At 28.1% G+C, this 12,772-nt stretch overlaps 3 protein-coding genes across 7 annotated transcripts; 1 reads left to right on the top strand and 2 right to left on the bottom strand.

Annotated features, from left to right (window-relative positions):
- The first annotated feature begins 4,228 nt into the window (after window positions 1–4,228).
- LOC132927797 (TBC1 domain family member 15-like) lies at window positions 4,229–8,970 on the top strand. 5 transcript variants are annotated; one of them, XM_060992416.1, is made up of 11 exons: window positions 4,229–4,508; window positions 5,622–5,716; window positions 5,782–5,898; window positions 5,963–6,071; window positions 6,279–6,462; window positions 6,539–6,744; window positions 6,820–7,052; window positions 7,117–7,315; window positions 7,377–7,597; window positions 7,682–7,996; window positions 8,138–8,970. In XM_060992416.1, exons 2-11 carry the CDS (start codon window positions 5,669–5,671, stop codon window positions 8,351–8,353), a joined length of 1,848 nt encoding a protein of 615 aa, XP_060848399.1. In that variant the 5' UTR covers window positions 4,229–4,508; window positions 5,622–5,668; the 3' UTR covers window positions 8,354–8,970. The 5 variants fall into 5 exon arrangements, with proteins under 5 accessions (XP_060848399.1, XP_060848386.1, XP_060848394.1 ...); XM_060992403.1 differs by having other exon boundaries at window positions 4,230–4,508; window positions 5,622–5,725; XM_060992411.1 differs by lacking the exon at window positions 4,229–4,508 and adding an exon at window positions 4,557–4,829 and having other exon boundaries at window positions 5,622–5,725.
- Window positions 8,971–9,058: 88 nt separating this feature from the next.
- On the bottom strand, window positions 9,059–12,386 carry LOC132927831 (GPN-loop GTPase 2). The gene is made up of 7 exons (XM_060992424.1): window positions 12,058–12,386; window positions 11,885–11,986; window positions 11,512–11,807; window positions 11,071–11,276; window positions 10,888–11,005; window positions 10,262–10,457; window positions 9,059–9,409 (listed from the first exon to the last, which is right to left on the bottom strand). The coding sequence occupies exons 3-7, from the start codon at window positions 11,627–11,629 to the stop codon at window positions 9,148–9,150; spliced, it is 900 nt and encodes a 299-aa protein (XP_060848407.1). The 5' UTR covers window positions 11,630–11,807; window positions 11,885–11,986; window positions 12,058–12,386; the 3' UTR covers window positions 9,059–9,147.
- Window positions 11,648–12,125, bottom strand: LOC132926673 (proteasome assembly chaperone 3-like). The gene is made up of 3 exons (XM_060991069.1): window positions 12,058–12,125; window positions 11,885–11,986; window positions 11,648–11,807 (listed from the first exon to the last, which is right to left on the bottom strand). The coding sequence occupies exons 1-3, from the start codon at window positions 12,123–12,125 to the stop codon at window positions 11,648–11,650; spliced, it is 330 nt and encodes a 109-aa protein (XP_060847052.1).
- Window positions 12,387–12,772: the final 386 nt, after the last annotated feature.

Raw genomic sequence — 12,772 nt, 5'->3', positions numbered from 1 at the left:
CAAACATTTAAACATTAACATTTTTATAATATATATTATACACAGACAATGATTAAAAATGAAAAAAATGAGTATTGACATAAAGTGGAATGGCGTTTTTTTGATATATTCGTGTACTAGGTACCTAAGAGACAATATTTTCTTCACACACAGTGTAGGTCGAATGCATACTGCATAGACCTTATACTAGGTCTATGGTCGTATAGTATGCGTGAATTCAATAAAATATTATTATTTATCATATTAAGTCTCGTCGTTGGTACAATCCAAGTGGAATTCATCTTTGCTATAAAAGTATAAAATATATACATTTGTCCGCGAAACCGTTTTTACTCATTTTTAAATACGATTTCGGACATAAACATGTAAACGTTTTAAACCCATGTTATTGGCACGTCTTGAATCATTTTAGACACCTGTTCTAATTTCTTAAGAAAAAAAAATCATATCGACACATACGCCTGTACTGTAAAACAAATTATATCCTTTAAACGTGCCGGACTAGATATTCTGTATATATTTGTGTTAAACCAAAATCGCCGAATGAAACCTGCAAACGTAAATAATAATATTATATCTCGATGTAATATAGCTTAAAATAAAGGTGTGACGATTGAAAATTTTGGTACTGTGGTGCAGGCATACTTTTGCATATCGTAGACGCTCGTAAATCGCATAAACCGGCAGAAGAATAAGCTATGGTGGTCTGCTGTGGTTAGAGCTGTAACTAGGGCTAGTAACTGGCCCAGGCCAGGGGCACAACGAAAAAAGGGGCGCAAAATCCAGAGTAAAATATACCATATATATAACCAATTATTAATAACATAAATTTTATTTAGAATATGGGCAAAATAATTATACTAGAATAGCTATATGCTATAGTACTTTATTATGGCGTATGTGTATACAAATATTACAATTTACAAGTGTTTACAAAATAATATATCATTATAATATAACACCGATTTCCCGAGTGATATTTAAGAACTGTTAGTTGCCGATAATGTGTTTATATTTTTATTTATAAAAACTTAAACTGCTGCTTATACCACCAACCCACCTCGGCACGCATGACAATTGTTAACATAATGATTTTCAATTAATTAATTTTAAATTATTATTAATTCATAGCTACATGTTTAATATAAAATTAGGATTCTAAATGTTTTATTTTTATATTTGAAATACCTTCATCAATTTATTCATATTTATTATGAGTGGTAGATATAACTACTCCTATTTTAGTATTTAATCTTTTTGTATCAGTCCAGACAGTCCATGAAAAGAAACACTTGTGAAAGAAGTTTTAGTAAACTATGAAAATTATTAAGAACTATCTAAGGTCTACAATGTCACACGAAAAATTGACAAATATGAATATTATATCGATTGAACGAGAATTGGCTTCAGAAATTAATTTTGAAAATATTATAGATGAATTTTCTACTAAAAAAGCACGGAAATTGAAATTTTGAAATTTATAAAAGTACAATTATTTTTTAAATTATTATATAAGGGTATAATAAGTTTGGCAGTGTTTTTTTTCTTATTAAATATAATAATAATTATAATAGCTAATAAAAATAAATTAAAATAACGAATGTATAAATCTTTTATATGTGTAAGTACGTGGCGAGGGGGGGGGTAAATAATTTTTACAGGGGCGGAAATATGTTAAATGGCCAGGAGCGCAAATTAACATTGCTACGGTTCTGACTGTGGTATATAATAGTGATATCATCCGCCTTCGATGTATACTTAACTATATAAAATAATATGAGACAGTAGTAGTGTAAAAAGTTTGGAGTCATATTGTACCTACCTAAAATATATAATCTATAGATATTATCATTTATTTTATGCCCTGTTTCCATCATCACCGGTGTTGAAACGACGTCCTCTGTTACATCGACCATATAAGCTCAGATTCTATCGCCGCGGGTGGTGCGCTGGTGCATCATCATCTGGACATCTGGTTTACCGTTTCATGCGTACTGCAAAAATAGAAGAATCGCCTAATATACAATATACCGTTTCTTCGAAAGCTGTTCAGTCGACGGGGCTCTTTTTCGTTGCGAAAAAACACGAGCATTACTCCGGCGTAATCTCTAGTCGCTACGCCCGTCACCTTACACGTTTGTATTCGAGCACCCAATCGACACCGACCGAATTTATAGGTATATTTTTGTAGCGCTAATGCGCTATATGCCCATATCGGGTATTATTATTTATTTCCATATCATGATGTTAAATAAATGTTTAACGATGCAAACGCGTTACGATCAAAACGTGTTAATATCTCTTGCCTTTTTAAAACTAAAATCATACACGGCAGCGTCATCTATCGGTCGAAGAAAGTGTAAATCGCGAAAAATGCATTGTAGACCAATTGATATTCGATAACCAAAACTACAGCAGCTGAATAAACATAACATTAACTTGTACAGGGTATTATATTACCTATAGGTACATAGTTTTTACTTATGACGATTACGTAACTACGTATATTATGTAGATACCTAGGCTATTCCATTAAAATACGGAAAATATCAGTTTTGCAAGGAAAACATTTAAACATATGTGATCTACAAACAATAAGACAGCATGCCGTTTTTTTAAGTTAAGACTCCAAACTAACATCGTAGTGTTTTATATTATATTAGATCGTGCAGTGAAAACGATTTTAACGTGGGTTTACTATACATGGGCTTAACAACCTTAACATCCCATAATTCCAATAGTAGTGGTGGCCGAATGGGTTAAGGTGTCATTTAAAGAGTGGTGAACAACCCGTCGAAGGTATCAAAACTTTTTTGCAGTTTTTTTTAAGAGTATTTTCTTTTTGGCAAAACAACGTTTGCCGGGTCAGCTAGTATATTATAATAAAATTAATATTTATGCCATATACATATGCCCATATTATATTATTATATCAACTTATAAAACTCAAAAATTAATAACATTCTTCTGTTAATACTGAAACATGTATAGTAAAATTAGATTTATAGTACATAGATAGATAGATATTTTAAAATAAATAATTTTTTTTTAAATACAATCATATATCGAAAATTGTCGAGGTGAATATTGAATGTCGTAAACATTTGAACTTGAATGCTATGAAAAAATTGATTTAGCTTTCCGTTAGAATTTTTTTTTTCATTTATAGATTGAAAAAATTATAAAGAACGCTGTATTCAATTTTTATTTTTTAGGTATAAAAAAAAATTATGATAACAAATAAGTTACTATGTTACTAATGTTTGCGATTTTTATGCATTTTGTCAGTTTTAACATTAAACTTTTATAAATAAAATATTATGATTATAAATTGTTGATATTTTTTATTTGAAAAATTAATAGCTTATGTACTTATAAGGAACTTCGAACTTTGTATTAAATTTTAAAGTTTTTCTACCATGCAAATATTTTTTAATCGACATTAATAAAAAAAAAACTAAAAACATTGAATATTTTCTACGCTTATAAATCTCAAAAATAGTCATTCACAAAAAAAAATACACCATCATAAAATTAATACATTCGTCGTTTCACTAAGAATCTAAAAAGTTATTCATCGTCATTCAAATTCATGTCTCAGCTTGGCGCTAGCCACTAGAGGATTTCAAAATCTTGCAACCCGGACGTACAGAATATACAAATAATAATATTGTCAACATTATATTGACAACTATAACTGTATGAACTTACCAACTATTTCGTATAAATAGAATATAGTATTATACATACCTGTATATATATATAACCTAAGGCTATAAACCATTTAATCCAATATTAATAAAATAAATTATAATTACATTTTTACATTTTTTTTTATCTTACAATTACATTATTATTTTTCCCCGGTAGGTATAAGCCATTTTTAATTTTTTGTTTTCTGGGCTTAATATTAAAGTTAGGAGGTAACTTAGTCACCAAATCTCCCTCCCTTTATTCTACACTTATGGCAACAGGAATGAATTTAATATAATACATTAGTCATTAATACAAATATGAAATAATACAATAGGTATTAAAATAATATACTGCGTCGTAACTGTTAGTATGCGTCGTACCAGAACTCACAAGTCCACAAAAGACAGAACACAATATTGAATATTTATATTATTATTTCTATTCTATTATCACGATCTTAAATATAACCGCGGTTCTATTTTAGATTGATAAAAACAACAACAAACAACAATAATGATATTTTATAATATGCGATTTCGCATTCGCCTTTATAGACAATTAGACAATAGTTCACACGATCACACTGGCAAACAGCAGCGACTTGCATGTTTTCTTAACATTTTTCGCTGGGAACGAGACGACACCTAATTAATAAATACGTGGTGATGTCAGTCTGTTGTTGGCGTCTGAACTCTGGACACTATGCTTGAAAATTTGCAGTTTCATAGACACCGTGATTGAAAATTCACAGTTTCATACTTTCGTGTGCATAGTCTGGACGATTTTGCACGAAAACAGACCGAATCAGACAGGTACCTTATTGCATCGTATGTGCATCGCGTTTGTCATAGCACTCATAGCCCATAGGAAATAAATTCAACAATAATATCCACATTGGTGGGAGGGTGGGTAGTGTTACTAGTGTTGTGTGTACATTGAGCAGATTGCTTTCGAGCGTTTGCGTGATTGAAAAAAAAAAATAAGAGGAATAATAACACAACGAGAACGGGTTTTGGTGACCTCAATATTATTACAAGGCCGTTTGTATTTGTTGTTTTTGTAAGTGACGAAAAGTTATCGCGGCCACAGTAGTATAGGAGGTACCTATATTATAAACTTATAATATATTTAATGTACGTAGTGTTTTTATCTTTTATAATAATAATATAATATTATACATTTATACATCGTTTGAGTATATAAAAAAAAAAAAAATGGACGTCACCAAACTGGACGAAGATGAATTGTCGTACGAGTTGAGAGTCAGAGGAATAGCTGCCATGAGCGATGTAAATGAAATGAGGAGTGTTTTGCGTGGTCTACTGAGAATCGAAGTCGAGGGAAACTCGTTAATGAACACCGACAGCATAGTTCCGGTAATCGATGTAAAGAGTGAAGTGAAGATATGTGTTAAAAAATTACAAGTCATCAATTCAATTATTGACAACATTCAAGGGGACAGGTACAGCGAACAATATAGATTGGCAGATGCAAAATTATGTCATTTAATGAACCGTGTAGATAAGTTACCGGCTGTTGATAAACGAGATCAAAATGACAGGTCTAATTTATTAAAAGGAATATTATTCTTAATGAGAAAAATGGAAGGTATGGCGTCTAATACAAATGTTGTTGAAACAAATACAAATCAAAATGGTGGTGCAGGTAAAGACTAAAGTTCATTGGGTTGTACACTTTTACAATAAAAAACAATGACAACAATTAAATAAATATAATTCTGGCATGCAACAAGACTGCAGTAATAGATAATAATATTAATATATTTTCATTTAATACTTATTTTGTTGTTAAATTAATTTGCTGTATAAATTATGAATAATTGCGAAATATCAAATATTTAAAAAAAAATATTATGATTAGGTAGGTAAATTAAAATAAATACTATTTAATATTTTTATGCTTAGCTGGAGCAGGTACTGTAGTCTTATATGAGAAAACAACTACCACAGAAATGAATTCAACTTATGGAAGTGCTGAATCTACTGCTTCAGATGAAGAAGTTGGAACAGTAAAATACCAATTTTTATTACTTATACTTTATGTTACTAATAACTATTAATTTAGGAGTATTTTGTCCAACAAGGCGTAGCGATAAAAAGTTTAAGTAAATTGCATAAAGGATCAAAGAGTCATAAAAATTCAGAAACTCATTATACAGGATTATTAAGAATTATGAAATATGTAAGATTTTGTAATTTTTATATTTTTGTCATATGGGTCGAATAATTTTAAATATGTTTTGTAGAGAAATGCTAAATTTATTGAATGGAAGCCAACTGAAATGTCTATATTTCCTGATGTAGATGAATGGAATATAGTTGATACTGGATACAAACAAAGTGGAAAAAATAAAAGTAAGTAAATTTAGAATATAGATCTTTAATCTTCAATCATTTTTTTTATAATATGTAAGCTGACAGTTGTAAAAAGTAAATTTTCAATACTTCAAAAATCATAAATAATAGTTTATAATATATAATAAATTAAGATTAAATTGAAGAAAATAATTTCAAACATGATAATTAATATGTTAACATTTAATTTATATTTTTATTTTTAAGATGATCGTAATAGTATTGATATAAAAATTAACTTGGCTACAATGAAGAGTTATAAAATGAAAAAACATAAAAAATATCAAATATCAATACTCCAAACGAATGGTTCACTTGTCACATTTTTATTTGAAAGCTCACCTATTAATGACTTTGTGACCGCTTTAAAGACTTTACTTCATACAGAAAAGTAAATACATTAATACATTAAAAAATAAAATAAAACACTATATTAACTATAGTTATTATTTATCTAATTCTGTTAGAGAAATACGACACCATAGACCTACTGGAGTGATATTGGTATTGGGTGAGCGACAAGATTCAGATCCTCTGTGTCAGTCAATTAAAGAGTTAAAAATATTTCCTGATCAACCACCTACAAGTACAGTCTGGAGTTTTATTAGTGGCTTCCAAAACAATCCTGTGGAAAAAACTTATGAAACATTTGCAAAAATTAGTGATGTTCTATGTAAGTAAATTATACTTTATTACATTTTATATAATATACTAAATGTACTTACACAATTATTTATTGAATATGAAGTGACTCGCACGCCAGATACAAGACCAGACCAAGAAGTGGCCGAACTCTTAAATAGAGCTGAAGAAGATGACGAATATACTATGGTAGATCACCCCCCACCAATTGTATTGCCACCAAGACCGGGAATAAAGTCAAGAGGGAATCCATTAGATCAAACCACATTTTATCAATCTATGAATGAAGAGGGTCAAATAACAAATGAAGATTACATAAAAAACATAATTTTTTATGGAGTAAGTTATATAAATGTATATATTAATATGTAAAGATTTCTATTAATTTGATTTGTATAATTAGGGTTGTGAAAATTCAATAAGGCACGAAGTATGGAAGTACTTACTTGGATATTATCCATGGAATTCTACTCGGGAACAACGTATAAACATTGACAGACAACAAAAAACTGAATATGAGAGAATGAAAGTACAATGGATGAATATGTCTTCTGATCAAATATCTAGGTTTAATAAGTATAGAGATCACAAGAGCCTAATAGGTAAATATTTAGACAATTTTACTATTTTAATAATTATTAAATTATTTTTCTTTGACTACAGATAAAGATGTTTATAGAACTGACCGCACTCTTGATTTTTATGCTGGAGAAGGAAATGAAAATCTTGTTAAACTACATAATGTATTAATGACTTATGTTATGTACAATTTTGACCTCGGTTATGTCCAGGGTATGAGTGACTTGTTATCGCCGATATTGATGATCATGAACAGCGATGAAGTAGAATCATTTTGGTGTTTTGTGGGTTTCATGAACAGAGTTGTAAGTCTAACAAAAATTTATAATATTAATTTCACTATAAGAAAATTACTATAAGATGGCTACTATATTTGTTTTCTGTTTTAGAATACAAACTTTGAATTAAAACAAACTGGGATGAAAAAACAGTTGAACGATTTGCATTATTTGCTTACAACTGTATCACCAAAATTAGAAAACCATTTAAAAAAGATGGATTCTAGCAATATGTACTTTTGCTTTAGATGGCTTTTGGTTTTGTTCAAACGAGAATTTATTTATTCTGACGTCATGCGTTTGTGGGAAGTTTTATGGACAGATATTCCATGTGCAAATTTCCATTTACTAATATGTGTGGCAATATTGGATAATGAAAAGGATACTATTATCAATGAAAATTATGGATTAACTGAGATATTGAAAGTTAGTATTGTTATTAAATTTATTACTATTTACTACACTCATACCAAAAATTATTAAATCTGGAAAGGTTTACATTATTTTTATTTAACCAAATTAAACACTTAGAATCTAAACATAGTAACACAAGTAATTTATTTTCAGCACGTAAATAATTTATGTGAACGAATTGATTTGGATAAAGCGTTAACTACAGCGTATAGTATTTATGAACAGTTGAAAGAAGCACAGCCGTCATTGCAAGATTCAGTTAATGAATTACTTGGATTTTCGATATCTCGCACTGAAACTATATTATCTAATGACAGCAATTCTAGAGAAGACGATTATGAAAAGGCCTTATCAATGAATTATACATAATAACTAAACAATTTATGTGTAGAAACATATGACTGTGATCAAAGTTAAACTTTATAATCTCACACACATAGTTTTAAACCTTTAAAGAGATTATATAGATACTTAAATCAGTTTATATTAAGATGTATTCAAACAATTTTTTGTTCAATTTATGTTATCTTATATTTATATAACCTACATATTATATTGATAATTGTTATACATTTTATTGTGATATTTACCTTTTTTGGTCAACAACTTTCTAAATGTTTAATTTGAATTTGATTTGTATTCAACAACACATAGAATGAAGTCTTTATGATTGTGTATCAGTCGTTACCATATTTTATAATTCTTTAAACACTTTTATACATTATTATCCTTTAAAAACTTGTTTTTCTAACCACTATGTATGATGATTTCATTAGATTGTTTTGCGAGTTTTTGTTTTCAAACATAGCAAATGTATAGTATCATTCAGGGTATATAATTATTACACATATTTTTACTTATTATTAATGTAATTTGTATAATTTGTTCTGTACTTTGTATCTGTTTGATATTTATTTTAGCGTATTATTTTGAACTAGGTATTTGGAATGTAATTTTTAAAGAATATAATTCTATATGAAAATATATTTGCGATTTTAAATTATTATAATTTTATTAATTTATATACAAATAATAATTGTATATGTTTCTTCTTAAAAAAAAACTATAAACATATTTCATACAAAAAAAAAATGCTTTATTTAGTATATTATATTTATACGAAGACCATATTATTACAAGAGGGAAATAAATAAAGTTTAATTTTACATCATTTCATCTAATGAATTGGATTTAGGTAAATCTTCTAAAACGTCGAGAGTTAAATCGTTGATATCCAGTTGCATAACCGAGTTTAACATTTCAGCATTCTGATTCTCTTCAGGATTGAAAATGTACCCATTTGCTCTATCGATGTTTTTTCTCACTAATTCTAATGTACGTTTATCCTTCACATTAAGTGGTACAAATGAAACAATATTTTGCCCCTCAATCAGGCTAACTATAGCTTTATTTAAACGATGATATCTATGAAACAAATAAAGATTTTAATTATGTGCATTTATATCTAATATTAAAAAAAAGAAAGAAAAAGGCTATCTATAAATTATGGTATACAGTAATAATAAATGTATGGTAAACAGTCTATAATAGAAATTTTATTAATTTCAATGATAAAAAATTAGATTATTAAGGCTTTATAGAATCTTCTTTTTCTTTGTCCTTTTCTCCCAACTATATGGAGTTTATTACCTTTATCCCACAGTTCCTTAAGAACAACTATCCCCGCCTCTTCTTTGGTCTTCCATTACCTCTCTTTTCTTCTACATTTATTTAATAGCCATTCTTACTGCCTTCAATTCACTTCTCCTCATCACAAACCTTTCCCTATCGTTTTTCCACAATTGGTGCCACTCTTACACTTTCCCTAATAAATTTAGACATCCCTGACAAATACCACTGCTTTGGTCTAAATTGTTGTCAATTTATAGTGGCTTAAAATTATAAATAATACAATTATCATTATGATGTGGATATCCCAGTTACAGTAGAACACAAACACAATACATTGGCAAATCGCATATTATATTCATATTTATAATTAAGTAGTATACAAAACAAGCATAATATTGTAAAATAGATAAAAATTAAAAAATAAATTGTGACTAAAGGTTTAATTTGTTTGGAGTTTTTTTAATTATGCATTAGTTAATAATGTAAATGTATAAAATATCAAACATCACAGTTTTTAAATATTATCACAACATTTAAGTATACCATGAATGCATGTTTTATTTTTTGCATATTAATATTATTAAGTAAAATGTTACCTATATATTTCTGTTAAAATGATAATTATTTGTTAAAATATGTACTTACCTAGAAGTTTGAGGATCATTTTGCAATGCTTCCAATAGATGATCAAGACTCAATACATCTGTATAATAATCCAAATTGAATAATAGCTTAGACTTATGTTTAACAGCTATATCTATTTTTGATAATATATTCACATGGGGTAATTCCATTTGATACATAGTAGATGTACACATCAAAAGTGCTGATATGTATTTACCTGAAAATTAATAATTATTAATTATTATTAGGGTTGCCAGATTTAAGGATTTATCTCAAATTGGGATATCATATGATCTTTTTTTATGTAACGTATAGTATACTCGTATAGCGACAGATAAACCTAAAACCATGCTGATTAGATTTAGTCATTTTTTTATTATTTAAAATAGTATATTAATCTATACAGGCAAGGTAAAATAAGTAAGTATGGTGACATAAAATAACATTCATTACAAAATAGGAAGGCTCCTAGCAGTGCCGCTTGACCAGAAATTAGGTTTTGTTTTTAATTTTCCATTAGTTAATAAATTTTATATTTTTTATTATTTTTAAGCATTGTGCAGGTCTTATAATAACATAAAACTTTATTTTACTTTAAGAGATGAAAAAAGATCAATTTTAACCTAAAAGGTATAAAAAAGACATACCTGGATCACTGCAATAATGACAATCAATGAGTTGGACACAACATAATCGCAAATCTAATTCATTTTTAATTGCAGACATAATATTTTTCATTGAGTTATGATGAGTGTATATTTCTACCTGAATCAAGTAAAACATTATTATTAGTTGCTGTTTAATATTCTAAATTATAATTAATTATATACCTGTCCAGGACAATCAAAAAATAAATAATAATCAGTTAATTTCCTCAATTTTTCCAACAACCAATCAAGCCTCTTTTCCAAGTATTCTATACAATAAATTAAAGCTCCATTGGGTCCTAAATTTACATAATCCATAACATCTTCAACAGTAATAAGTTCTGATATATCAATTGCTGCTTTGTAACATAATGAATCATTGGCTGGATCTAATAAAATAAACAGTTTGATAGCTTAATTTTTTCCATTGGTTGGTTGGTTTAAATAAAATAAAATAATATTATATACAATAGGTTAGTGGCAAAAATTAAAAACTTTATTTTAGTATAATATTAAAATAGCAAATTAATGACAAACTTAAGCCTACCATTTTGAAATTGGTAGCTTTAACCTACATTAATAAAAATATAATTTTTTATTATTTAATAATCATAGATAACTTACCTATATTGATTATAGCTACTTGTCTGCCTATTTCTTGTAAGTACTTGCTCATTTCATCACAATACGTAGTTTTTCCACTACCAGGCGGTCCAATGATGACTTGACCATAAAGAGGCATGTTTGGTAAGTTAACTCTTTACATCAGATGGGATAAGACTTGTTGTATAGCTCTTAAAGTTCTGAAGTTATTATTATTTATCATAAGAGAAATAATTGTTTTGCAATCGACGTTTAATCCTCGCATTAAACTAACAATACTTGAAGTTTGTGTATCGTCGTCTCGGCCAAATAGCACTCTAACATACACAAAAAATTATTTAAGAATTAAGATTAAATATAGATAATTTTTGAAATTTAAAACTTAAAATCTTACTTAATGTCGTATCCTTGATCTTCCGATGAATAACAATCTGGCTTGACTAAATACAATGTTCCTAGTTTTGAATTTTGAGTAATCGCAATAAAAATAGTGTCCCTGTGAATTATACAGAGAGTTAGCATGTGCTCAATTTTATCGTCAAATGTAAATCACGAATCAAATATTACTCGAAAACCGACACCACAAAATCTGTGTGCACACCATCCAGTAGAGCTGCTACAGTTTTAAAATTCATTTTGCACAACTGGCATTCTAAAACTCACGAAATAATATAGTAAAAATATACTTTTTTTTACAATATACTCGGCGGATTGGCACTGACGTTGTATTCGGAAAAATTCAACAATTAGATCTAATAACTAGACACTAGACTACTAGAACCACAGATAAAAGATTAAGACTAGACTAGAACGTCTAGAGAACTGGATGCTTGAAAATTTCAAATTAAAATTCAGATTTCAGGTACATAATATTTTAATGATATTAGGCGGCATCGAGTAAGAATAAAAACAGTTTATATCAATATATCATAGAAAAAAAAATATCTGTTGGACTTGGAATAAACAACAAATTACATAATCATTGACCTCTGAATTTAATTATTATGGATTTAAATTTTTACTTTTCGTTTAACATTTTAATATAAGTTTAGTATTACCTATTAAATATTAATATAAGCAGCCATGGAACCGAGAAGGCTACATCACGGCTATAGATATTAATTATTAAAATAATACAATTTACAAATTTACAATAAAATATTTTAATCACGCCTCTTTCTTATTTCATGAATGTTCTGCAGACTTACGGCTGTTAAAAAATCTAACGCAGAAATCAGGATGAGTAATGTTTAAATTAGTATTTAAAAACTGAAACATGGAC

This window comes from Rhopalosiphum padi, chromosome 1 (genome assembly GCF_020882245.1).
Source record: "Rhopalosiphum padi isolate XX-2018 chromosome 1, ASM2088224v1, whole genome shotgun sequence".
NCBI classification, from domain to species: domain Eukaryota; kingdom Metazoa; phylum Arthropoda; class Insecta; order Hemiptera; family Aphididae; genus Rhopalosiphum; species Rhopalosiphum padi.
The sequence above is the reverse complement of the archived record's forward strand: the minus strand, read 5'-3'. Positions and strand labels throughout refer to the sequence as shown.

What these genes read in the sequence shown, in the direction of transcription:
- LOC132927831 (XM_060992424.1), bottom strand. Translation starts at nt 11,629, where the DNA reads ATGCCTCTTTATGGTCAAGTCATCATTGGACCGCCTGGTAGTGGAAAA. An exon ending in AGTAGCTATAATCAATATAG is followed by an intron (nt 11,277 to 11,511) that starts GTAAGTTATCTA and finishes TTATTTTATTAG; the next exon opens with ATCCAGCCAATGATTCATTA. An exon ending in AATGATCCTCAAACTTCTAG is followed by an intron (nt 9,410 to 10,261) that starts GTAAGTACATAT and finishes TTTGTTTCATAG; the next exon opens with ATATCATCGTTTAAATAAAG.
- LOC132927797 (XM_060992388.1), top strand. Translation starts at nt 4,911, where the DNA reads ATGGACGTCACCAAACTGGACGAAGATGAATTGTCGTACGAGTTGAGA. An exon ending in CAGATGAAGAAGTTGGAACA is followed by an intron (nt 5,726 to 5,781) that starts GTAAAATACCAA and finishes CTATTAATTTAG; the next exon opens with GAGTATTTTGTCCAACAAGG. An exon ending in AAAAATTAGTGATGTTCTAT is followed by an intron (nt 6,745 to 6,819) that starts GTAAGTAAATTA and finishes TTGAATATGAAG; the next exon opens with TGACTCGCACGCCAGATACA.
- LOC132926673 (XM_060991069.1), bottom strand. Translation starts at nt 12,125, where the DNA reads ATGAATTTTAAAACTGTAGCAGCTCTACTGGATGGTGTGCACACAGAT. An exon ending in TTTGTGGTGTCGGTTTTCGA is followed by an intron (nt 11,987 to 12,057) that starts GTAATATTTGAT and finishes TATAATTCACAG; the next exon opens with GGACACTATTTTTATTGCGA. An exon ending in GATCAAGGATACGACATTAA is followed by an intron (nt 11,808 to 11,884) that starts GTAAGATTTTAA and finishes TGTGTATGTTAG; the next exon opens with AGTGCTATTTGGCCGAGACG.